The following is a 26,544-nucleotide window of genomic DNA, read 5'->3' as shown; positions in this document are numbered from 1 at the left end:
TATTGTATGTATATATCACTTAAAGACGTGTATATGTTTCTTAGAGAATCTTCGAATGATATCATTTTATAAACTTTTTTACATAATTTAGTGCTAGTAATTATCGGATGAATATTTCATCAGGACTGTTGTTCAGAGTAAATCATCATCAGTAGTTTGTAGATTAAATTCTCTACACATACTAGCTAATCTAAAATTCTTGTGTTTATGTCCTTATGTTCTCTTAAGGTCCTTCAGGTTATATTAAGGAATTTTAGATTGCTATATTTTTTCAATAAAAAGAAAGTTTTTTTTTTGAAATTGCATACTTTGATACACTTTATTCGGTTTACATATGAGTATTAACATACAATAATTGTAATGTAGGTATTTATCGCGGTCAAACAGCCTTAAAATAACTAATAAAAAACGAGAATTGTAACGAATAACGAAGATAATATTTAAGTATGAAGAAAGTATGGTAAAGCGCGTGAATGTACATATGTATGAAATATTCGGATATTTTAACATCTATAAATATTATAATAACAAGCCAACGAGATTAACATAATAAGCAGAAAGCTGAGAGCAGCCTCCTTGTCAACGTCCTTCGGCTGAGAGACTCCAACGCGTGCAGCAGAGAGTGGAGACCACTAGCTGAAATTCGAATCCGAAGTGCGTATGTATGTAAGTGATGTGAGAGTGTTTGTGTTAACTACGACTACCACCACAAGTAATACGTTTTCTCTTATGTTTCTTTGTTGATTCCTGTACAGTAGAATTCCGTCTGCTGCCTTGCGAGAACACTTCAAACCCGGAGGCGGAGCAAATGCAAATGCTTTCGTTTGACGGACGGTTTGTCTGTTTGTTTGTTTGTTTGGTGGTTTGTTGGCTTGCAGAGGGCTAGTAATGTTGTAATGTGTAATGTTGTTGTTGTCATTCATTCGTACATAGGGTGATGGCAGCGGCAAGAGGTCGGCAACGGCAATACTTCACATTTTCTCATATGTGAATTGACTAAGTGTAGTGTATTTGTTGTGGTTCTTGTGTGGTTGTAGAGTTTCCTTAACCGTGCAAGTAAGGTGAGGCAATAGGACCATGAGCGAGCGCTGGCAAAGCCGCCAAAGCTGGCAATGCTGGCAAGGCTGGAATAGCCTTGGCAATGACTGGAGCGTGCAACAGAGGAGCTGGAGCTAGAATCTTGGCAACTGGAGCGACGGCCTTAACAGCGAGTGGTTCGCGACGAACGATTGCATTGAAACCGTGCACTGGATCGGCGGCGTATTCAACAATACGGCGAGTACCATCGGGTTCAATGAGCGAGTAGGCGCCCTGCACCACATCACCGCTGCGCTGTTCCTGTTGGCTCTTTACATCACCGGTTGAACCATCCTACGGGAGAAAAGAAGGTGTTGAAAGAGTTCAGAGGTTATAATCCATTGCAAAGCTCGGCGCGTTGGCTATTAGACAGCACTTATACTTACATGTACATCGTAGCTGAAGCTATATTGTGGATTGGGATCGTATGGCTCGGGAGCGGCTACCTTGGCGACGGCAAGTGGCGCGGCGTATTTGGTGATGGCGGGCAACACAGGCGCGGCGTACTTCGTCAAAGCTGGCAGTGCAGGCAAGGCGGGCAGCGCGGGCAACCCCAGTCCGGCGTACCCGGGTGCTGGCAGGACTGCGACGGCGCTGGCGGCGGCCACCAAAGCGCTAAGAATGATGAACTACAAGAAGAAGAAAAGTGTCAACAAGCGTTAACCTACTGTTCTAAGCATCCCGTTGCTTAGGACAGGAGTTGTGTGCGAGTTCTTGTAATCCTTCTGCTGAAAGTGCGTGAACACACACACACACCCACAAGCAAACACTTGCCTTTTGTACCATGATTGCTTGACTGTTGCGTTTGACAAATGAAATTACTCTGTGGTTCTATGCAAGATCAGCAATTGCTTTATATAGGCGCAGCAGCCAGCCGATTTTGCTGCCACAGATTTCGCAGAAAATGTGTGTGCATTGAAATTTACGCCCGCTTGTACTTGCCATTTGGCTGATGCAAGCGACAAACAGCCGCAACAGCAACAACAACAACACACAATTTATACATATCTTTATGCAAAAGTTGCAATAGAAAAAAGTGTCCAACAACAGCAACAACAGAACACAAAGGCGTATTTAGACGTGTAGAAAAAATGTATCTTTGAGCGAAATTAAAATAATTCATTTTTCGTCGTTCGCTTGTGAAGGCAACAGCGACGCTGGTGACGGCGGCGCGGCAGCACATTTAGCTCACTGCTGTGGTGCCGAACGCGGAGGCGGCGGTGGCCACATTCGCGATTTAGGCATAGGTTAGGCGCTTATGCGCTTAGGCCTATAACAACGCCAATGCATGTTGGCACCGCACCAACAACAACAATGAAAAATAAGAACAGCAAATGACAAGAGCACGCATTCCGCCATGGCACAAGCCCCGCCGCACACACCCATCTCGTAACTGGTGCACTGCCGCAGTGGCGTGGTGGTTCAGCGGCGCAATGTGTTGCATGCCCCACAGGCGTCGCCCAAGTACACATAGTGGGCACTGTATACGCACGCGCTTGCGCATGCTATTTTTCAGCCTGGCCGGCCTGCAGCCGTCTCGAGGTGGCAGGGCATTTTTTTCATCGCTCGCCACTCCATAGGCCGCTGGTCGCCATGCCACTTAATGCACTATTTAGGCCTATTAAGCCACATAGAGCACCACAGCGAACGCGTGTCGATCGGCCAAGTCGAGTAGTGGACAAAATACTAACGATTAAAAAATGCAAATACTACCACACACACACACTGACTCATGTATACACTTTTAGTGGCATGCAATTCGTTGGCGGCTCCTTTCGTTGTCACTGGCTGTGCGCTGTTGCTTTGGCTGCACCCCTCAATCTATGGCGGCTTCCGCCTTAAATGCTCGCTCTTAATTGACAAATTTAACTTTGCATTTCGTTTCGCTTTTAATTTAAAAGCACCGTCCCTAAAATCATGCAATGCTTTCAACGTTCTAAGTATAATGATTTATTCGAAATCGTGTTGGTAATTAGTTTTATGCCTGCTGTCACCTAAGTGTGGCGAATGTGCTTGGAAATGAAAGAAGTGTACCGTTGCGCACAAATGGACAGATGAACGATTTATGCGTCTTTTCACCAGATATTAAAATAATTGAAATGACACTTTAATCTAAAAGCTTGGGAATTTACATGGGACGCGGATATTAAGTGGATCGTGTTTATCTGTAATTAATCCCTTCATTGTATAATGGATGACTCAAAGCTTTCAATACAGATCATTACTCTCACCTTTAATATGTTCTGTGAGCATCTTATAATTCTGAAGAAAATCTTTCGATCAGAATTAGAAGTTACTATACAGCTAATAATAGTAGGTTGGCAAATATCTCCCTTCCGCCTTTTTGACTTTTGAATTTCGCGGTTACCTTTGAAAATTCTTGACATAACCTACAAAACGACACTATGCATGATTAGTTTGAATATTGCGTTCAACAGTTATAGGCGTGTAAAGGCGGTTTTTTTTTTAAGGTTTTCTTCGTTAAAGGCAAAACCGCTAGAGAAACGTTCCGTGAGATTAATGGTGTTTTGGGGGATGGTACATGGTACTCTAATACTTGGAACTGCGGAGGAATGGTTTTGACGATTCGCAGCGGTTGAAAACGACATGGATAAGTCAGCCGGCGGAAGACCTGTGACGACGAAAACCGATCAAATCTTGGAAAACATCGAGTTAGACCGGCATGTGGCATCTCGTGACATCGCCCAGAAGATGGGAGTTAGTCACCAAACCATCTGCAAAAGGCTGGATATACAATAAAGCTTGATGATTGGGCATGCGGCAGATTTGACGCAAAAAAACCTTCTGGATCGAATCAACGCCGCGATATGCTGCTGAAACGGAACGAACTCGACCCATTTTTTTAGCGGATGGTGACTGGTGACGAAAAATGGATCACATCCGACAATATCAAGCGAAAACGATCGTGGTCGCGTGTGAATCGTCCCAAACAGTGGCCACGCCGGGATTGACCGCCAGGAAGGTTTTGCTCTGTGTTTGGTGGGATTGGAAGGGAATCATCTACTATGAGCTGCTCCCACATGGCCAGACGCTTAATTCTACCATGTACTGCGGGCAACTGGACAGCTTGAAGCAGGCGATCGACCAGAAGCGTCCAGAATTGGCCAACAGGATGGGTGTAGTGTTCCACCAGGACAACGCCAGACCACATAACTCGTCAGAAGCTACGGGAGCTCGGATGGGATGTTTTATCGCATCCACCATATAGCCCGGACATAGCGCCAAGTGATTAGCACTGAATAAAGAGCAAAAAAGCGAAAGGGAGATATTTGCCAACCTATTATGTGTTTAAATTCATCGTTCTAACTCTTACTAATTAAAGTTCCAAACGTTGATGTCTTATATTTTTTATATACGAGACTTTCCTTTAGTATAGGATTAGGTATCGTTGCTATTTCGGGTAAAATGGACATTGAACCCCTAATAAAAACCGCGAAAGCAGCAGAATATTGTCAGAAAAAAATTCTTCCAAACAAAGAAGTATAATAGGATTTTTGGATCAGCTCTTTTTACATTAATCTTTCGAATGTATGCCTTGAGCTCGTCAGTGACTTTTAAGTAATCTCTCCTACTCCTTGGCAAAATTGTGTTAATAGAAAAAGTCTCAAATCATTTAATCAACAGACTAAAATGCAAATTAACAAGTAAATGTCCCGTTATACACCATATTGATCCAGTACTACAATTCAAATTATACATTTCATCATTTTATTTTCTTTTTGTTGTTTTGGAAATATTCACTTATTCTCCATCGCGCGTTAATTTGTTTGCACATGCGCGTGTGCGCAAACGTCAAGTTTGCTTTCAATTAGCTGCCTGAATATTTCACATAACTTTTTTTTCCAAACAATCGCTTGTCTGCTCGCTCCTTTGTAATGTTTAACATGCATACATAAAATATATATTTATTTTCTTGTTGCATTCAGTATTGAAATTCGCCTGTTGCCAGCGATTACAACGTTGTCAACATTTTTGCTTCTTATTTTGTCGCAACACACACTTGCACCGATGTATGCCTGCAGATACATTGTTGTTACAGTAAGCGTATCATATGAGCGAACATATAAATATGTATGTGTGTCTGCTTGTGGCAATTTTCTTGGCATGCCACTTGTGCGAATGCAATTAGATGCCAAGTGACAGTTTAACAACGAAATCCACCGTAAATTGCCACTGAGTAGTGCCTGAATTTATATTGCAGAATTGCAGAGCTTAGTGATATCAATTATTTGTGACGAATTCCAATGCGATAACTTCGCCAATCAATTGCAAATGCTAATGTAATTTATGCTAAAAATAGAAGGGAGATCAACGATTTCAATTTTGATTTCTTAATCTATCTCAGCTCACATAATGCTCACCACATGGCAGAAGTGGTTTTGTTTTGCTACAATCAGGAAGTGAATATTTTTTAGTCGACTTTTGTTATTACTGCTATTTTCTTTCCATGCCTTGTGATCAACAACCGAAGTGAGATGAACACCAAATTTTATTTACCGGCATCATTTTTGAAGAAATATGGACCGATGATTCCACCGTCCCACATTCCACACCAAACCGTTGTTTTTTCAGGATGAAATGGCAGCTCTTGAATCTCTTCAAGTTGCTCTTCGTCCCAAATGTTTGTTGAGCCAGAAAGAAATGGGCTTAATCGCTGAACAGAATTAGGCTCGAAAACATCGGATCTTCTTGGAACTTTTCTAGAGCCCATAGAGCGAAGCGATGTCGCTTGGGGAGGTCGAGCGTCTTCAGTTCTTGCACAAACTGTATTTTGTGCGTTTTTTTTTTATTTAAGATCTCGACATAAAATGTGCCAAGTCATTCGTTCAATACGTCAGTGCGAGTTGCTGCGAACGGTGCCGAATCGACTCTCCACGGTCTCCGTGTACACTCTCTGTTACGGCCGCTATATTTTTGACACCATTCACGCGTGATCTGTCAAAAAAGGACTATTGAAAAAAGTACCTCCACTTGGATCATCCGATATCAACATGATAAAGAAAATGATTGGACTTTTGGGCAATTTAAAGTGCATACCTGGTTAATAGAAATATTCTGATTAGTACTCTTGCAGTTGACATTTTTTGTCGTTGAAATCGTCGTATTGTAATTCATTATGTTCGAAATATCGTTAGGTTATAAGTGATCTGTTAAGCTTTGGTGAGCATATTGCCATTTGACATCCATTTAATCGGGCTAATCGGGGCTAATAATAAACTATTTACGCACATTTAAAATGTAAGTAGCGTAAAAGGGTTGGGCAAGCATATAATGGCACTCATAATTCCAAAATATTCACACACACAACAACTACCACATTACGATTTTCTGCATATTTTCTGCGACTTTTCGTTTGAAAATGATTTACGCATGTCGTATGACAGTTCCAATGTTCGCAATATTCAGCGAAAAAAGGAAAAATATCAAAGCAACAACAAAAACGCTGGTCAAAATGCGTGCGACATTTGTTGCGGCTGCAATTTAAGGCCGGACCACTGGGCGTATACGCAATTGACACATGCGAAAAATAAGAAAAAAAAATCACAAAAATTTCGAGAAAAAGTTCAAGCATTGGGCCGCCGCTTGGCTTGGCTACAAGGGAAAAAGAAGGCAAAACATGGAAAAACATTTGTTTGATTTCGATCTCAAAAGTGTTGCTGAGTGATTTATTACTACAAAAATAACATATAAAATTACACAAAAAAGCTTAAATCTGTAATAACTGAGCAGTATCTGTGAATGTGTTGGGCTATTTGGGTCCACACATATGGATTTAAGTTAATGCGTTTCTTTGTATGTATGTATATTAAATGTAGTTAAAAATTACATAACAACGCTACAAAATATTAGCTACAAAAACAACAAAGCAATAATTAAACTAAATTGACTTTTGACAATTGTAAACGTACAACAACAAGTACACAAATCTTTGTCGTTCACGCTTTTCTCGCTACAATGTCCACTCCTTCAAATCCGCTTGACTAGTCTACCAAGTAATTATTGTGTGAGGTTAGGTATAAGTTAAATAGTACAGCAATCGTGGCTGTCAGGAACTCTCCAAGTACGGTCTTAACCTTGGATGAAGCGAGCTGGCAGTGGCGCTGCTGCAAGTGGCACAACGGGCTTGGCGGCCAACACAGGCGCGGGTGGACCGCGTTGCACCACAGCGTTGAAACCATTGATTGGATCGGCGGTGTAGAAGACGGTACGCAGTGAACCATCAGCGTCCAAGACGGAGTAGGAGCCCTTAACCACATCACCATCGCGCACCTCCTGTTGGCTCTTGCTGTCGCCGGTTAGTGCGTCCTGCACGTTGTAGGCGAAAGCGTATTGTGGATGTGGATCAACCTCGGTGTTGATGGGCACGACCGGTGCGGGTGCGGCGAAGGCGACTGGCGCTGGCGCGGCGCGCAACAAAGCGCATTGAGCGACGCCGACGAGCGCTAAGCAGACGACAATTGTATACTAGAAGATAGTGAAAAAGAAAAACGAAGTTTAAGGTAACGTTCAACAATTTTTATGAGTTAAGAATGTAATCGAGTTGTGCAGCGTTTAATCCACTACTAGATCCTGTCACTTGTGGACCTACCTTGAGGAAAGCCATTTTACTGCTTGATTTGTTGTTGATTTGTGACACAAAGAAGTGTGTTGCTTGTACTTAGTGTTTGATTACTTTCGTTGGAATGATGTTATCAGTCCCATCTGTCGGGCTTATAAACAAAATCCAAAAGCCACCCGCACGAATTGGCGGCGACTTGACATTTTGAAATCAATACGTTTATGGATGTTAGTTGTGAAATGATAGCCAGAAAAGTAAACGCTGGAGTGACATAATAACCCAACAGCTGTTGGGCTCTACGCTGCCCTCCATGTGCCTTACGAATAAGTCGCAGTACAAATGAAATTATAAATATTGCAATTATGGTTGGTTAGTGTGGCAATATTCGCTTTGGCGCATGCGCGTCCAACACCATTTACTTCAACGGACGTGCCGCGCTGTGCCAACTGTTTGGCCACCGGGCTTACCCAACGCTGTGGCGTCGTAGCGACATTTAAATGTTTGATTTCAAAACATAAATGCATTTTACAAATGGCTTTGCCTTTGCGCAAGTGTGTGTGTGTGGAAGGTGTTATTTAAAGTGGAAGTGTTTATTAAATGGATGAGTAATATGAGTTCGCGCCCACCGACCATGGTCACACATTCGTTTGAACTTACATATCTATAAGCTTACAATGCGCTTGTTCTTCAGCGCGTTAGAGCGCCACAACGCCTGTGGCTCTCACGTTCCACAACGCGCACATTAATCATCCAAATGAAAATATTTACGTTACGTCGTGCGCCATATGAGTGTTTCTTATTGCTGTTGTTGTGGAATGTACAATTATGATTGGTTGTCAACGCACCCAAAATGCACTGGAAGACACAAAGAAACCAGATGCTTCAATTATTTTTGTAATGTATGGAATGAACATATACATATTTAATGGGTTTTCCTTTAGGGTCACTAACTTTTTTCACGTGCAGTTAGGGCAAAGTTTTTTTTTCTATTACAAAACATGGGCCTTACTGCGGATCCGAAGAAAATGTACTCGCGCCTTGTCTCGCAGATATATCTAATATGCTTGTAGAATAGATCTCGATAGATGTTTGATTGAACTTCCCCGACAATTTCCCGAACTGTATTATTAAAGATGATACTGGGCGCATTGTTTGTTGACTATATGACGGACTTGCTCATCTTAATTGTGCTCACTGACAGTTAGAATCTTAGATTATATTCTTGTTTGGTAAGGGTTTGCGCTAGTCTTGCTTAAAATATAGTCCGACGGACATTAAAGTTTAAGAAAAGTCGCGCAATATTTTCAAGGAAATCGATCGAGAAGCTGACAGCCTTGCGGAATAATTTAAGCATTTTGAAATGTCGTTTCAAACATTTAAATCCCTAAATGATCAAGATGATAATTCTAAAACTTAATCAAAACGTAAACTTTCATATATTGAAGAATATACCTCATCGTCCCTAAAGAGAATGTCCCCTCTAAACATAATTTTATCTCTGCCTTGCGATTCAAGGTGAGAACCCTTCGCCATCTAAAGAACATAATCTATCGAAAGTTGTAACTGTACAATCTTAAGCGAAAAATTATTAACGATCCGTATCTCAAACACTCTGTTCTCTGATTTATTAACAGAACTGTGATGAAACTCTTTCGAAGAAAAATTGTCATAGAAACCAGACCAAGCGCTAACACCATTGAAAAGTATGGTTTTGAGTGGAAAATGTTTTTAAAATAATATTTAAATATTTTTTTTAACGCGGACCACCCTAGCTCTCTTGAGTACATAGTATATGATGCTTACATTAAAAACAAATATATCCATTGAAATAATAATTCCTATTTAACTACGCCAAAGTCTTGACCCCTAAATAAATTAAATGGTAACATAACCCTATTTATCATACAACAATTTGGCGCTATGCCAGTTTTACAGTTACAGCCTATAACTGCTTGCATTTCCATATACAATTTCAATGGATAACGCACAGACATATGTACATAAATACAAACGCAGTAGAAGTAATCTCAAGCACTCGCTTGTAAAATCAACACAATTAAATCGATGGTGATTTAAGCGCTTGTCAGTCTATCAATTTTTAAATTGTTAACGGTGCAACACTGCCACACACAAAAGCATGTACCGTAGCGTCGTGATCGATAACAGGTGGTCAAGCAAAGCAGGCGAAAAATACTTTGGTGGCAACGTGTGAGTTACACGACGGCACTTCTCAACTCAGGCAGCTGCACATTTACAAAGATTTATATATTTTCTTACATATCTGTATATATACTGCTCTGAATTGCATATCCGCTTGCATATCGTTGTGCTGACACACTCTTGTTCGCTGGTTAATTTGACGGTACGCCAAAATGACTTTTTATTTGCAGTTCACAATTCACCACCGTTAGGGTCATAATTCTGCGTACACACAACTAATAACAACAACAACAAATTTATTCGTTGAATTTATTTATTTTATGCGCATGCTCATACATTGCGATTGCTGTACGCACTCGTATATGGCCTACACCGATGGGTGTGTGAATTCAGCGAATTCGGCGTTAGAATATATTTTCATAAATTGCCATGTTTTTCGCGAACACAGTGGGCCAAAAATTACGTAAACTTATTAACTTGATTGAAAAAGAGAATTTTTCGTTTTTATTCTAACTAAATAGTTACCGTTTAAGGGTAGATATGACAATTCTTTGTGAGAAAAATAATAAAACTTGTGATCGCATTGAATATTTTCAGAGCTGTGCCAAAAATGCTAGCCCGCAAAGCCTCTAATATATTCACAGGTTCTAAATGAAAGAGGTCTATTGATCTTTCCTATGATTTTTGTCTTCCAAATATTCAATTTTCTAAACTTCTATAACATATATGTATCTATGAATAAATATATACAAAATCGGTAGAATGATACAATGACAATGTTTTCTGCTAATGTGTCGAATTAAATGAATAAAAACAAATATTTGTAATTGAAAATTTCTATATTGTTTTTCCTAACATTTTCCATGAAGATCCAACTCATTTTTGAACCAATTTTCGAAACAGCATTCCCACACTGATTGGGGTCTTTTTTCTGTACAACAACCATCCTTAGATGTCTAGTTTAGATCTGTACAACCGTAAACCACTTAATGAGTTAGGTATAGTTGGAGATTTCAATTCCTGATCCAAAGCTCGTTCCGATTGTTTGCCTGTTTACATTTGGCCTAACTCAGATAAGAAGACATAGAAAAAATCTGAATTTTAATTCCTTTTTGACTAAGATACTTATTTCAGAATCCAGTAAATAGATGAGACTTACCTTTAGGCTGTAAAATGTGAAACTTTAATACCACAATCTGAGACTTTTGTTTTACTTTTAACTTTCTCAAATCTTCTTGTAATTGGTATACAGTGAAAATCTGTTAAAAAATACTACAAGAACGGAGAAACAAAAATAAAGACTTTATTAGCCTTTTCAGCTAATTGTCTATAACGCCTAATTGTAGGCAACAGTATAAAAATACTGCCGTTTTTCATGTTAACGACATTTTACATACAATTTTGTGTGGCCTACATTTAGGTGGCTGCTTTATGTTTTTAAAAAAACTTACAGAAACTATTATTATGCTCAGTACATTTTTTGGTATCAATGAAATGTTTTCTTCTTCCTTTTTCTAATTCACTGTGGACTCACATGAGGTCCGAAATCAATACGCATAACTTTGCACAGAGCAATATACAAATTTCAGAAGCTGAAGTTCACACAGTTCAGATGTTTATATTCTCTATATATGTGATGCATATGTGTTGGTATATTTCTATTCGAAGTCCACACGACACGCCTTTTCCACAACTTTTGTCCAATTGCAATTGCATTACTAATATGGCCAATTGCTGGCTTGTACAATTAATGATCACCACGTTGACCTAGTGAGCCCCAGACTGTAGTAGCGGGAAAATGTAACATATGCGCTCGCCACCAAAAAACGCATGCGCGCAGACGCGAATTGCGCTAGACCATAGTTATACATATTGCTACTGTTGAGTGTGTGTGTATTTGATAAATGGACCGCACCGTTGGCTACAACAGTAGCCATCAACAGCCGAGAGACATCAATCGCACTGAAACCGCTGAAAAAGGTGAAAAAAGCGAAAAAGTGTGTGCAAGACCAGTTACCATTTACGGTTATAACTGCGAAATCGGCGAATAAATGTTGGAATAAAATGTCTGGAATTTAGTGTTTTTGTACTGAATTCTTTATTTCAGTAAGTGCACAAGCTAATACACGAGACACTTTGCCGCGATCACCAATACACGAACACTCACTCACTTATCACACTGTGTTTGTGTGTGTGTGTGTGCGTTCAAATTGGAAATCGCCGGCACACTGCTCTCTCCACGTACATATTTACATATATACAATGAACAAAAAATTCGAAAATTAAAATAATTAATTAATTATAATATTCAATATTGCTAATAAAGAGTTTAGTTTAGATGCACAATAGTTGAGATGAATGAGAATGATGGCTCTTGGTTGAAGCATGCAACGACATAGATACATGGTACATGACTATGCCGCCAATGCTGCTGCGTGCCGCACACATTCTCAGCATGTTGTGTCGACAAAAGCAGCCGCCGCCATGTTGTTGTTTTAGCGCGCGGACTGAGGCGCGACCCACAGTGGTGAGTCACGCGTGTTGGGGCGCGCAGCGCGATGTCCCACAATGGGCGTGGATGATCGCTAGTGATGCGCGCGATCGCGAGAGTGTGTGTTCGTTTGTTTGTTGTTTTTTTCTTTTATATAATTGTAGCTAAGAAGTTTTAGTTGACTTGGTTGTTTCCGCATGCAGACGAGCGCTCTGCTAAGACTATAAGTGTATTCATAAGTTAACACGTAAATTGTTTAGTTATTAATATATGTATGTATATATATTTATATCTGTTATATAAGTTCCTTTGTTCGGTTCAGAAGTCATATGTCCATAGTTCAGCAGCCCGGTCAACAATACGAAACAATTACATTAAATACCGTGGAGTAACCTCGATGTGTATGTGAGGTTAACCAGTGGCAGCGCTTAGTGATGACCATACGCAAGGGCCGGTGCGGCGTACGCCACTTTGGTTATGGCGGGTGCAGCGTAGGCGACCTTAGTGATGGTGGGTACAGCGGCGACGGCAACAGGTTTGGCCACTACAGCAACGGGTGCGGGGCCACCTTGCTTCTCAACCACAGCATTGAAACCGTTAATTTTGTCGGCGGTGTAGGTGACCTTGCGCACAGAGCCATCTGGTTCGGTGAGGGAATAGCTACCGTGCACGACACCATTGACCAGTGACTCTTCAGCCGCTTTCGAGTCGCCGGTTTGATGATCGGTTACACCGTAAGCGAAGCTGTATTGTGGATTGGGATCGTATGGCTCGGGTTCGATTACCTTGGCGACAGCAAGGGCTGGTGCAGCTTTGATGATGGTGGGCGCTGCTTGTGCCACGTAAGTGGGTGCTGCGTGGGCGATGAGAGCTGGCGCTGGTGCGTGTATAACCTGTTGACTGATAGCTGGTGCGGCGGCAAGGATCTTCGGTGCGGCGTATGTGATGGCCGGCGCGGCGGCAATTGAAATGGGCGCTTGCAAGCTGAGACCGCCATGGCCGTAGCCATCGATGATGCCGGCAATGGCAAGCGAGAGGCTGAAGCAGAGGATCAACGCCACCTGCAAAGGAGCAGCGGAGAGAAAAAGCTAATTAGTAGACGAATTTAATTGTGAAAAGAATTGAGCGGTAGTGCGTCAGGATAGTTATCCGTTAGTTCAGTGCGCTGTAGCAAATGCAATCGTTGGTTTGCTGTTACCTTAGTGATCATGTTGCTACTGTGTATGCTGGTTGCGACGATGTTAGCGTACAAAAATACGATTGTGATTTGAGATAATTCCTCCAAGAAGCGTGCACTTTTATAATCGAATGTGAAGAATTTTCAGAGTCACTTGGCTATTCGTGCGAAGATCGAACGAAGCTGCAACGCCAGCAGCTGCGCGTATTCACCAAGACTTTGCTGCGATACATACCATTCACATGTACAACAACAGCAAACCACTTAGGATCACAAAAACGCTGCATTTAGTGCACAAACAAGAGCACAAACCATTCAAGATTTTGACGACGTTCGACGACATTTTCATTCAATGTGATTGGCATCGCAACAGTCAGTCGCAGCTAATTGGTTACCATTGCATTGATCGCATACGTACGATCCACTTGCGCCGCTGCACATTGCAATCATCTAGTTTAAAGGCAGCAAGGCAGCGCGCCAGCACAATTTATGGTCAGCAATGGATTTCATCACACCGCGCGCTTTGTGCACTCACAGCGAGCGTTTTCTCAATGAACGCATCGAATTGCGCTGCCATAAGGCGCGCTGGGCGTCGTGCTTCCATGTGCTCAGCTGACCATATGGAAGCGTGCGGTACCGCAAGCTGCATGCAGCGTTAGCGTTTGCCAAGCGCGTGAACATCTATTTCATCGCCCATTTGCACATGTGTCATGTTCATAAAACTCAAATCGCATAAAATCACTTTGCGCCGAGAACTTAACTGCCGTCTCCGGCTGATACAAACTAATTTTTTATTTGACATCATAAAAACGGTTCAGTTTTCAAAATGCTCGCATTTTAACGGCGTTTTTCAATACGCACTTGAAGTGCGCATGGCGTCACTGACCAAAATACCGAACATTTTAACCACTGCGAGAGTTAGCTACTAAGCTATAGACCTGTGTGCGCGCAAACCCTGTCGGAAAGGGGTTTGGATGGTTTGCCCACTCATAGACATCGCTCCAACGATTATAGCCAAATTAACAACAGCGCGCCGTTCATTCAAGTTCAGCCAAGTCCTTCTCCACCTGGTCTTTTCAACGGAGTGGAGGTTTTCATCTTCCTCAACTTCCACCAGTGGGTACTGCAACGAAGCCTTTCAACACTGGTGTGCTTTCGTCTATTCGGACAAGATGAACTAGCCAGCATAGCCACTGTCTTTTTATGCGCTGAACTATGTCAATGTCGTCGTATAACTCATATAGCTCGTAGATCTATCGTTTGCGGTTGCCAATGTTTAAAGTATCATAAATCTTCCAAAAACCTATCTCTGGAAAACTCCAATTGCCGTGTGATTGGGTGTTGACATCGTCCACGCCACTACACCATGAAGCAGGACGGGAATGATGAGGGACTTATAGAGTTTGGTCTTTGTTTGTTGAGAGAGAACTTTACTTTTAACTTGCCTACTCAATCTAACACCTATTATAACACCTGTTGGCAAGAGTGATTCTGCTTTAGATTTCGAGGCTGGTATTGTTTGATATCAGGAGATATTTCGTCTTGTTCTCCTTCACTACCAAAGCCATACATTTCACTTCCTTATCTAGCCTAAAGAAGGTCGAACTAACAGCGCGCCGATCTATCACGACTCAGCCCGTAAGAAGTTTTCACTAACAAAAAAATTCCAAATTTTTTCATAAAAGAAATTATAAAAACGAAGGATAATATTTTATCCACGCCGAAAAGTATACTTCATTATTGAGAGGCTTCGAAAATATTCTGCAAATTTAAGTTATGATTTTCCTACAGGGTATTCACTTATACTAACTAGTTCATGAGGCTAACAGAGTTTAGTGCAGTGTACTGGACTTGTTTTCCGCTGTTCGTATTGAACTTAAAAATACATTGTAACCGTTAAGCAACTGAACATGCGCATATGCATCAATTGGCAAGCGGTTTGGATGTATGTGGAGATCTGTTTGCACCATGTAATATATATTTCGCTGTGTGGCAGCCAGCATGTGTGCCCCAGCAACGCATAAATGTGCTTAGTCCACAATTGCCCCAAAAATTATGCTGACGTAATATTATTTAGTTAGTTGTAAGCAACGCTGCCAGCGTCGACAGTACATATTAGACATTGAGTGCAAGTATTAAAAATACAAAAACATTTTTAATTTATCGTCCAATCGACAGGCTTGCTGACCGACTCACCGACTGGTCTCTTTACGCATTTTTCTGTGCAGCCTTTGACGCCTTGGCAGACACATTTAAAGTAACGGCCACGTTACTTGAGGGGCCTCCACAAGCACATTTTTGTTTGTGTAAATAATTGCAACAACAATGCTGTTGCATGACGACAACACTTATGGCGGCAGTGCGTGTAGAGCATTTTATGTCGGCTTAATTAAAATGTCCGTTTGAAGCGTACTTTTACACACTCGCATCTTGATTTGGAGCACTTCGAAACGCTTGGTAATGTTGCCGAAACGCCTTCGAATCTTAATTGTTGCAGTTGTAGTTGAAATAGAATATGGTCTGAACTATTAAGTTTTTTTTTAGGCTGTCGCCTGCCTGCAATAGCGAGAGTTATTTGCGAGTCAGAGTCACGCAAATGCATTTTTCATCATATTTATCGCTTACCATCACACAAGTGAGGGCCGCATTTGTCATTGTTAATAGGGGAACCCGATATGCAAGCGCATGCCAATCGAATTGTGACATAGCATTGATGATATAAATTGTAACAGAGACATAAATGGAGAGTTTACGTATATATGTCTTACGGTGTCATGTCCACCATACATGACTCAGCAAGGTCATTAACCTTGTTGATATGATGGTGGTGATAGTCCTAAAAAGTCTTGATCTATAGACATTTTACATTTATATAAGTTTTTCGGAAGATTAATTCGAAATTATTTCACATCCTCACATGGACTTCTACTTCTTAAATATGTGGACTTTTTTGAATATATTAGCATTACCAAAATGTTGGAACAGTTTGCCATATGTTTCTAAAAATAGCATGGCTTACTCCGACGATTTCCAGACTATCTCTCAGTACGTTTTCTAAACCAAGCGTAACCTGAACTAGGACTCAAATGGAATTCTATATAGTTATCTAAGGTATTACTGCAGACTTTGAGCATAAATATGTCGTCACCGAACCGAACCGCATGGTCATTTGACCAGATATGGTTCAACGATAGATATTGTCTAACAGATACAGAGACATTATAATTGAGTGCGAAGAACAATTTCTAGTTAATAATTGTGAACTAAGTTGTGAAAGTGGACCCAATTGCCGTAATCATCTATCAATTTTAGCAAATCAATTTAATAGACAATTCTGAACAAGCATTTTGAGAATATTTCGAAGTAATTAAGCTCCTTGAATATATTGGTCCACAACTTTGCTTCCGCCGTTTATTTTTTGTAAATTTAATTTTTTTTATATAGAAACGGTTATAAATGTCGATGTTACTGATGTCGATGGGCCTCAGCCGCACTTTTCTTGGAATTAAAAAAGAAAAGCAAAATTTCCCGCAAATGTCGAGAATTCGGCTCAAAAAATGGCATTTTCAGTTGAGAATAAGTTTGGGATGCAAACAGATCTCTACAAATATTTTGTTGGGTTAATGTTGACACAAATGTCCAAAATCGATATAAAACGATTTAATCGATTTAACCGATCAGTGCTTGACCCTAGAGACATCTATTGGAAAACGGCGGAAGCAAAGTTGTAGACCTAATAAATAAATCTCAAGTAATTACCACTAATTAAAATACCAGTATCTCCATTCTCAAGAAAAAAACGCTCTGATTAGTACTGAACCTGTTCCAATAGTGTTCAAAATATTTGTGTTGCAAGTTCACGCCAAAGTAGCAGATACCTTACTCTTAAAAGTTAATTATTTAAACGGAAAAACAATCGCAACTAATATGGCTTTAAGCCGTGGACACAAAATTTCCAGTCAAATACCAATTAAAATTTGCTTTGCGTTATCTCAACAATGAGCCACGCTTTCGGCGTTTAAATGGCAGTACGCAGATACAGGCACACATAAGTGTATGTACGCATGCGCAGAAAAAATGAAAACAACACCAACAAAAATACTAGCATTCCCGACACAATTGCTGCAGTTTTTGTTGTTGTTTTTGTCTTTTATTTTCTGCATATTATGCTACGTTTAAGCCATGTTATTGTGCGTGACGTGACGGTTTTAACAAAAACCGACGACCTTGTGTTGTATTGGCCAAAGACCAAAATGTACTTCGGCGCTATGATGCATTGCTGTTTCTACATATTTACTATATACTTACTCAGTGACAACAAAATAAACAAAACAAAAATACTTTTTAAATCCTACTATATAACAATGCTAGTTATATAATGTAAATATATTCATATATGATATATACCTATATTCGCACGTACTCAGCAAACCCCGGCTAGTTTGGTAGCGCGGGAGTTAGCGATGTGCGGGAGCCTGCTTTCCAATACCATGTTTTGGCCTCGAAAATTGGCAAAGGTTTAAATAGTTCGCAAGTTTGCTAAACAAAAGTCGAATGATGCAAAAAATTAATGATTAACTGTCAAGTTGGTAGAAATACTAAATACTGATTAGTTTATATGTTTCATATTTATTTCTCTACTAATATGCGCTGAAATTATTAGAAACAAGTAAGGAAGGGCTAAGTTCGAACGTTTTATACTCTCTCAATTTATTTATTTAACTCTATTTATATTATATAATACACAATTTGACCCACATATTCGTCATATATATTGTATAAAGTCCATTGAAAGATGGAAACCATAATATTAGGTTAGAAGCACCGAGGTCCTCATGTTCGATATATGGGGCCTTGAAAACCTATGGTCCGATTTCGGCGATTTTTAGAATGGGGCTGCCACACTATAAACGTAGTATTTGTGCAAAGTTCTGCATCGATATCTTCACTAGTCCTTAGTCCTGTTGAAAAGTAAACGATTCAGATCGTCTTCAAAGTTCTGGTATATAGGAAGTAGGCGTGGTTGTGAAGCGATTTGGCCTATTTTCACAACATATCATTGGAATGTAAGGAAACTATTACAAACCAAGTTTCATTGAAATCGGTCGAGTAGTTCCTGAGATATGGTTTTTGACCCATAAGTGGGCGATGCTACGCCCATTTTCCATTTTGTAAAAAAATCTGAATGCAGCTCTATCTGCCATTGCTTATGTAAAATTTAGTGTTTCTGACGTTTTTCCTTCGCGAGTTAACCCACTTTTAGTAATTTTCAACCTAACCTTTGTATGGGAGGTGGGCGTGGTTATTATCCGATTTCTTTCTTTTTTGGACTGCATTAAGAAGTGGCTAAAGGAAACGACTGCAGAAAGTTTGGTTTATATAGCTTTATTGATTTGCGAGATAAATACAAAAAAACTATTTGAGGGCCCACTTCTTCAAAAAAATTACATCCAAATGTGCCCCTCCCTAATGCGATCCTGTGTTCCAAATTTTAGTTATGTTATGACACTGTATAGGTTTTCAGTTTCCGCCATTTTGTGGGCGTGGCAGTGGACCGATTTTGCCCATTTTCGAAAGCAACCTCCTCAGGGTGCCAATGAATATGTGTTCCAAGTTTCATTAAGATATCTTAATTTTTACTCAATTTATCGCTGGCACGGACAGACAGACAGACGGACAGACATCCGGATTTCAAATCCACTCGTCATCCTGATCATTTATTCACAATACATGACTCCGTCTTAGTTTTTCTTATTTCCGAAAATAAAGAGAATCTTAAAGCGGCATCCTTTTGCAAACATACTAGAAATCACTGAAAGAGCCAAAAGCTATCCCAAAAATCGAGTTTGAGAAGTGTTTCGAGATTTTTTTCAAAAAACGAAGAATCCCGTTATTTTTAGAACCTATCTAATACGTATTCATACCCAAAGGAGGCGATCGATAAGAAGTACTACAAGCCTCTGCTATCTCTCTCTAACGCGAACCGAATGTTTTTCAGTGGAGAGATGAGTACCACTATTATGCTGGACCTTAGTTCGATATCTGATATCAAAGCTTTTATCGCTCGGAGAACAATGGCAGACCGGAAAATGATTTGTTTCTGAGAAAAATGATTATCATAAGAACTCAAAGCCTTTCGGTGTCGGCTAGAAATATGTATATACTTCGGTTTGTCAAATAATAGAAACAAATTATAGTAGAAATACAAAGAAATGAACGGACAGGCATCTAGTCGAGGTGTAAACACCTATTAAATATAAAGATATTATACAAAAGCGTAAACTAGTTGAGGACCCCAACATATGGACCCTTTTTTGGAGATACATATGTCATTTCGAAATTGATAAAATTACGTCAGTTGATACGGGCCACGTAGACAATAGTGACAGAAATGACGTGATGGGCATACAAATAAATTTTAAATAGAACTTTTGATCAAATTCAAAAGGCATACTTCATAACGCACACACACACGCTATCAATGCGCATGACATTTGTGTCGTGTGACATTTTGTTGTTTTTGTAAGATTTGGCGTTATGACATGCCGCTCGCCTTACGCTGGCGGAAACGGTGTTGCGATCTGGAGATTTAGAGATTTGCTTAAACGATTTCGGCGCACAACAACTCGCGCCTTGTCTTCATAGCTCAGTAGATGCTTTATTTGCGCGGCATACAAATGGTTGGCTTGTGCTTACGTTTGCTGCGTGTGCGCGTGGCCGCTTTACCCTTTTAATGTTTAATGGCTACTCGCTCCTGCAAATGAATTAATAACTAAATTTACTAGATGCGAACACAGTCAAAACAAAGCAAACACAACAACGCGTCGCAAAAATAAAAGGAATAATTGCACAACATATGCCACAGCCAAAACGTTTCGGTAACGCCCGACTATTGCTGCGGCCGCGGCTGCGGCGGTTGCTGTTCTCATTTGGGCCGCGTCGGCCTGCTGCATATCACAATGTGCAATCAGCCGCCGCGGCCATTTGCCATTCACTTTTGTCGCACTTCTATTTGTTGTTCGGTGATTTTGTTCTGCGCCGCCGCTGTCGCTGCCACAGTGTTGTTGCGTGGCGTTTGTTGTTGCGTGGCGTTTGTTGTTGCCAACTGCCTGTTGTCTGCCGCTTGGTGATCTGCTGCTCTGGTGTGACCAAAATGGCACATTATTAAAAATGCATCAATTAGGCATCGATTGTATAACCTGTTCGCGAAATGGATTAAAAGGTGTAGCCAGTCGCCATTCATGTGCTTGGGTGCGCGCATTGTCATAAGTCACTCCGGTGCATTTGTTACAATTTTCAACGCATTGCTTTCGCAAACGCAGAATCCCTAATTTAACTGTTTCAGTCTGTTAATTGATGCGATTTTTGAAAGGAGTTATTATATTGGCAAACTAGACTTCATATGAATATGCATTGTTTAATTGTTGCCTAAAAGTTTTCAACAACAGTTAATATAAAGTGGATATGAAGTACCATTGAGGTTTGTTTTTAGAATTCAAAACTGAGTTTTACCAGATGCCTTGATATTTTAACTTATGGATATGTTTAAGCTCCACGTTCTTTGATCGCTTTAAAGATAAAATTAATTAAATTTGCAAGTTTGAACTTGTCTGTTTTTGGAATATTATACAAACTGTAAATTCTTTGACTTTTGGAGAGATCGCGTTATAAACCAAAAACTTTGTCATTTACCTTAACGATTGGATGAAATAGTATCATTCTCAAGATGAAGATCCAAGGTTTACAACGTGAACAAATAAGACCAAATTTTCGACTTTCAACTGACAATCTGACACTTTTCAAATTAGATCGTCAAATTGGATCGTCTGTCCGCTGAATGTTTAATCTCAGAAGAAAATCATTAAAAAGGCCCGAAAGCACAATAATCCACTGACAAGGTTTCAGCCAATTTTATTTTTTAAATAATGGAAATTGTAATTATTTGTCTACCTCGAACCTGGTAAAGAAATCTATGAACGATATTACTATGTGTTATCGCACCAGGTAGACATCGAGATGAGAATTATATCAAAGGCTTTCCATACAGTACTTACAGTAATAAAAACGTTTTACCAGACCGTATCTTCTTTGAAACTAGATCGCATGCCTTCCCAATCCTAAAATATTATGCAATCAATTTTATAAGGTTCTGTTATGTTTTCTTCACATTCATCAAAGATAAATGTAAAATAATATCCTTTTCACACAGGAGTTAATTGATCAATTAACCGGGCTCTGCTCGACTAAAGTAAATCACCATACAAAACAAAAATCTTATTTTACTATATATATTTTTAATCGAATACAAATAAAGTGAGAAACTGGAATGCAACTCTACGGGTAGTTGTCCACCCTGTAAATATAACTGTATTTATTAATAAAATTACAATCAGCTGATGCAACTTACCAACTTATGTGAAGCAAAAACAAAAATATTTAAAAGCTGATCGTTGATTGAGTAGCCAGTTGTGCGAAGGGCACAAACTAGTTCACATTTACAACCTTAATGTATTAAATTAATTTGGCTGCTCTAAACTTCTTTTAAATGTACAATGTAAAGATATAAAAACAGGTTGTTTGCACAAAAATGTTTGCCAAATTTGCGACTGTTGAAATATTCGCGCGCGAATTCTTCCTCATTGTTGTTTAACACATTTTCGACGGCCCCAAAATGCGGCCTGAATTCTTGGGATTCATTACTTTTTTGGTTATTCTGATATAGATGTACGCGTGTGTATTTGATTTTCCTTATTCTAAATGTGTTTGAATTTATTTTTATTTTATTGCTTGACATTCTTCACGCGCGTGAGCCTCTTTTTTTAATATGCAACTCAACTCATTGTGAAGCTTTCCATTTTTCACTACGCCAATCAATTCAAATTAGCTGACGATAAAGAAACTACCAAATAACTATTTTTAGTTATTTAAATGCCTCTGGTGAACTCACAAATTTTCAACAATTGAATGAAATTAGTACGTTATCATGGTTTTTATTTCATCGATCGCATTTTTTTATTTCACATTTTTGGCGTTTTCTAGCTTTTATAAGCAAATTTACAATGTCTTTATTTTGTAGCAAAACATTTCCATTACTAAGACAATGAGAAAACGTATTTTTTGTTTTTACTTGCATTGAATTGCAATTATTGATATGCGTTGGCGCTTTCGCGACTGATTCCAATAATTAGATGTCATTCCCCACGGCGCTGCCTTGCTATGGCCACCAGAGCGCAGGTCTTCGGAGTAGGTAGCGCACAAGCCACGTGCGTGAGTGTCGCACTCCGTTGTAGCTTACTAAGCTGTGCCATGAAACTCGCTTACACCCCCGCACTGTCATACAAATATACGAAAATATTGAAAACTATGCATTCACGCGCTTGCCTTGCTGACTTACCCGATTTACGTGCCCAGAATTTACTAGTGGCATTTCAAAATTAGTGTTCGCTTGGTCATTGGTAGTTGGGCTTCGTATTTGGCTACTTGAATTAACGCCACCCGCCCTTCGTGCGCGAAGTGTTGCTTGCAATGAAGAGGTCATATACTCGCTATGTATTGCGATCGAAGAAGGTAAAAATAAAATACAATAATAAAAAATAAAAAAAAAAAAAAATTGAAACAACAAAATAATTGTAGAGCAAATTTTTTGTACAATCCGCAACACCTCTAGTTTTGGGGGGCTGGTGGTAGAAGAGCGCGCCGCTGCCGCTACAACGCAAATATTCAAATTTTTGGAAATCTTTTTCGAGAGCTGCGAGCTCATCGCGTGCCCACGAGACTTGAATTTTTTGAAGTATAAAAAGCGTCGCGATTTTGGAAAAAGTATGTCAGTTTTGTTTTAATCAACCGACAGTGAGAATCTAATCAGCTTAAGCACACAATGAGTCCATTCGTTGTAAGTATTTTGAGCTCCTGAGACATACACTAATATCCTTCATAACGTACGAAGGCAACGGGCGCTTGGATTACGCATTTGTACGATACGTAAATGGTTCAGTTGCAGATCTCGGCATGTTCCTACGTATCGTCATTGGAAGTGTCCAAGTGTCCGTTGGAATAAGCAGACCCACTCAGACAGTGTAATTACATTTCATTCAATTACCTTTTAGTTTGCCGCTGTTCTATCTACTTTGGCGCTCTCTGCCAACGCTGGTATTATTGGAGCACCTGCGCCTTTGGCGTATGCTGCTGCACCAGCTCCTCTGGCTTACGCCGCAGCACCAGCTGCCTACGCTGCTGGTCCCGTCTTTGCTCGTTACGCCGCCCCAGCTCCTCTGGCTTACGCCGCTCCAGCTCCTTTGGCCGCTGCCGCACCAATTGTGAAACCAGTCAGAGCTTACGCCGCCGCACCTGCACCACTCCTTGCCCAAAGAGCTTTCGCTGCACCAATTGCCGCTCCATTGGCCGCCCCAGCACCCGTTGTTGCCGCTCCATTGGCTGCTCCAGCACCAGTTGTTGCCGCTCCATTGGCTGCCCCAGCACCCGTAGTTGCCGCTAGAGCTTTGGCTGCACCAGTCGCCGCTCCAGTTGCTGTTGCCTCCGACATTGTTGACCCGCACCCACAATACAGCTACGCCTACAATGTACAAGATGCTTTGACCGGTGACTCCAAGACCCAAGAGGAGACCCGCGATGGTGATATCGTCCGTGGCTCATACTCGCTCATCGAACCCGATGGTTCCCGTCGTATTGTCAACTACTACGCTGATCCCATCAACGGTTTCAACGCTGTCGTCCAAAAGGATGTGCCAGTCGCCGCTGTTGCTCCCGTCGTTGCCGCCAAGGCTGTCGCTGCCCCAGTTGTGGCCGCTCCAGCACCAGTCGTCGCCAAGACCCTTGCCGCTCCAATTGTTGTCTAAACAAAAGGAAACCGCTTGGATTATTGACCATTGACCCATAGATAACGAACGTACCGACACACTCTTGTCCAAAATGTCAGCTATTTGTTGAGTTGCTTGCCTTGCCGGATGACTTGGGAGCGCTGTGCGCGCCAACTATTGGTAGAACAATGCAATTCAACGGAGGACATCCATTTGTAAATAAACTAGAAAAACTCATTGTCTTTGTTGAAAACTTTCATCGTTAATAAAAAAAAACTGTTAAAACAAAAAAATATTTGTTTTTCATTTGAGCTATAACAATTTTTTAAGGACTTACTGAATATCAAAATTAAAAAAAATATCATTCAGATCAGCTTTCCCATGAAAATTCTGCTTCTTACCATCCACGACTACTTTACGAATTCTTCAGCTAGAATTCATATCTTTCTCTGAGAGTACTTAATGGTTTATAAATATATATTCTCTTAGAGAATATAGGGCATATCAAATTCAACTAGCCTCCAACCAAATCTAACCTCAATTTTTTTCCACCTTCAGTAATTCTCATGAAGATGATTGGATGCTCTCCAATCATGAGAATGTCGCTCGCATGCGTCTCAAACTCGAACCACAATTGTATCCGAACAAACACGAGAATGCGGCGAATTTACGTGATAATGCCACAAATGCCTACGATCCAAGGTAGGGAGCACAACAATTTCTTTATAATTTGTTTAAAATATTAAAAATAATAATAACAATTTAGAGAAATCTCGGAATTCGATTCGACAATTAAGAGCGCCGTTGTACGTGACTTTTTAGCGGACGATGAGAATCTACAACTCGAAGAGGAGTTGCGCCAATCGATTGAAGCGCAATCGCAACAAGATGTGCCACTGGAGAAATCAGTTATTTCACAAGACTGTGAGCTGATTACACTCATGACGAAGGTGAAAGGTAAGATCGAGGTGAATCAAACGCTTTTCACTTTCATTGATTTGAGTCCGCCCTCGGAAGATGGCTCCAAGCATGATTTTCGGTGAGTACTACTAACGCGCTTTTGATTAAAAATTTGAAAATGCATAAATTTGCTCTTAATTTCATTAAAGCTTTCCAATCAACAAAATACGCGAGGTGCATTTGCGTAAATTCAATTTGCGGCGCAGCGCTTTAGAGATATTTTTAATCGATCAAACTAGTTATTTTCTCAATTTTACCACAAAGGTGAGTTCGACAGCCCATATGAGTGTGTATAAAGATTCTGACATAATGTGAGGTGTGTTTTGAAATTCGATTCGTTGAAAATTTTTTGAATAGGAAATATTTATTTTAATAGTGAGAAACTTTTTTTGGCATATAAAGGTGTTTCCAAACCGAATCGCAATACAGAACAGTCCTGTAGGGATAGAATCGTAAAATTCTGTAATTTTACCTATTTTATTTTTAGACACGTAACAAAGTTTTTACGAAAATTTTGAGCTTGCAACCGCCAAATATTTTATATGGCTCGGGACGTTCTCCGGGCGAATTATTGCGCGCTTCGGGACTTACGCAGAAATGGTTAAACCGTGAGATTTCAAATTTCGAATATCTTATGTACTTGAATACAATTGCTGGTAAGTCACTTTTTTAATGTTTATATTGAAATCACCATTTCATAGTATACTTTTGTGCGTCATAATTTGTTTTCCCTACCTTCTAGGCCGCTCTTATAACGATCTCAGCCAGTACCCAGTTTTTCCCTGGATTTTATCTGACTATACCAGTGATGTTTTAGACTTAACTGATCCAAAATCTTTTCGCGATCTCTCCAAACCTGTTGGTGTGGTAAGTTATGCCGTTATTTTCTCAAATTTTCAAATTGTAAATTTTATAACATTCTCACATCAGATCAATCCCAAAAACGAGGCTGGCGTACGCATCAAATACGAGTCGTTTGAAGACCCCTCAGGTGCGATACCGAAATTCCACTACGGCACACATTACTCGAATTCCGGTGGTGTTCTGCACTATTTGCTACGCGTGGAACCGTTTACTTCGCTACATATTGAGTTGCAAAGTGGTCGCTTCGATGTGGCCGATCGGCAATTCCACTCGATACCACAAACATGGAAATTGCTAATGGACAATCCGAATGATGTGAAGGAGCTCATACCGGAATTCTTTTATTTTCCTGAGTTTCTCAAAAATATGAACAAGTAATTTAATTTAATTCATCCAATCATATACATGAACTATTTCC

General features: G+C 40.2%; 4 protein-coding genes across 5 annotated transcripts in view; 2 read left to right on the top strand and 2 right to left on the bottom strand.

Annotated features, from left to right (window-relative positions):
• The window catches only part of LOC105213602 (neurobeachin-like protein 1), a 77,677-nt gene that overhangs the window by 27,761 nt on the left and 23,372 nt on the right, over positions 1–26,544 (top strand). For both annotated transcript variants that reach the window (XM_011186550.3, XM_011186541.3), the window contains 6 exons: positions 24,861–25,004; positions 25,069–25,341; positions 25,412–25,526; positions 25,750–25,918; positions 26,005–26,129; positions 26,193–26,500. In XM_011186550.3, the coding sequence (XP_011184852.2) occupies positions 24,861–25,004; positions 25,069–25,341; positions 25,412–25,526; positions 25,750–25,918; positions 26,005–26,129; positions 26,193–26,500 (1,134 nt within the window). The remainder of the gene's footprint in view (positions 1–24,860; positions 25,005–25,068; positions 25,342–25,411; positions 25,527–25,749; positions 25,919–26,004; positions 26,130–26,192; positions 26,501–26,544) is intronic.
• Positions 623–7,846, bottom strand: LOC105213591 (uncharacterized). The gene is made up of 6 exons (XM_011186515.3): positions 7,688–7,846; positions 7,173–7,563; positions 6,644–6,690; positions 1,852–1,908; positions 1,464–1,706; positions 623–1,371 (listed from the first exon to the last, which is right to left on the bottom strand). The coding sequence occupies exons 1-6, from the start codon at positions 7,700–7,702 to the stop codon at positions 1,045–1,047; spliced, it is 1,080 nt and encodes a 359-aa protein (XP_011184817.2). The 5' UTR covers positions 7,703–7,846; the 3' UTR covers positions 623–1,044.
• Positions 12,151–13,645, bottom strand: LOC105213571 (cuticle protein 7). The gene is made up of 2 exons (XM_011186491.3): positions 13,507–13,645; positions 12,151–13,369 (listed from the first exon to the last, which is right to left on the bottom strand). Exons 1-2 carry the CDS (start codon positions 13,516–13,518, stop codon positions 12,737–12,739), a joined length of 645 nt encoding a protein of 214 aa, XP_011184793.1. The 5' UTR covers positions 13,519–13,645; the 3' UTR covers positions 12,151–12,736.
• Positions 23,217–24,595, top strand: LOC105213562 (cuticle protein 21). Its single transcript, XM_011186481.3, has 2 exons — positions 23,217–23,377; positions 23,592–24,595. The coding sequence occupies exons 1-2, from the start codon at positions 23,363–23,365 to the stop codon at positions 24,339–24,341; spliced, it is 765 nt and encodes a 254-aa protein (XP_011184783.1). The 5' UTR covers positions 23,217–23,362; the 3' UTR covers positions 24,342–24,595.

The sequence above is a fragment of the Zeugodacus cucurbitae genome, chromosome 4 (assembly GCF_028554725.1).
Source record: "Zeugodacus cucurbitae isolate PBARC_wt_2022May chromosome 4, idZeuCucr1.2, whole genome shotgun sequence".
NCBI classification, from domain to species: Eukaryota; Metazoa; Arthropoda; class Insecta; order Diptera; family Tephritidae; genus Zeugodacus; species Zeugodacus cucurbitae.
This window is presented reverse-complemented; position numbering and strand designations above follow the sequence as displayed.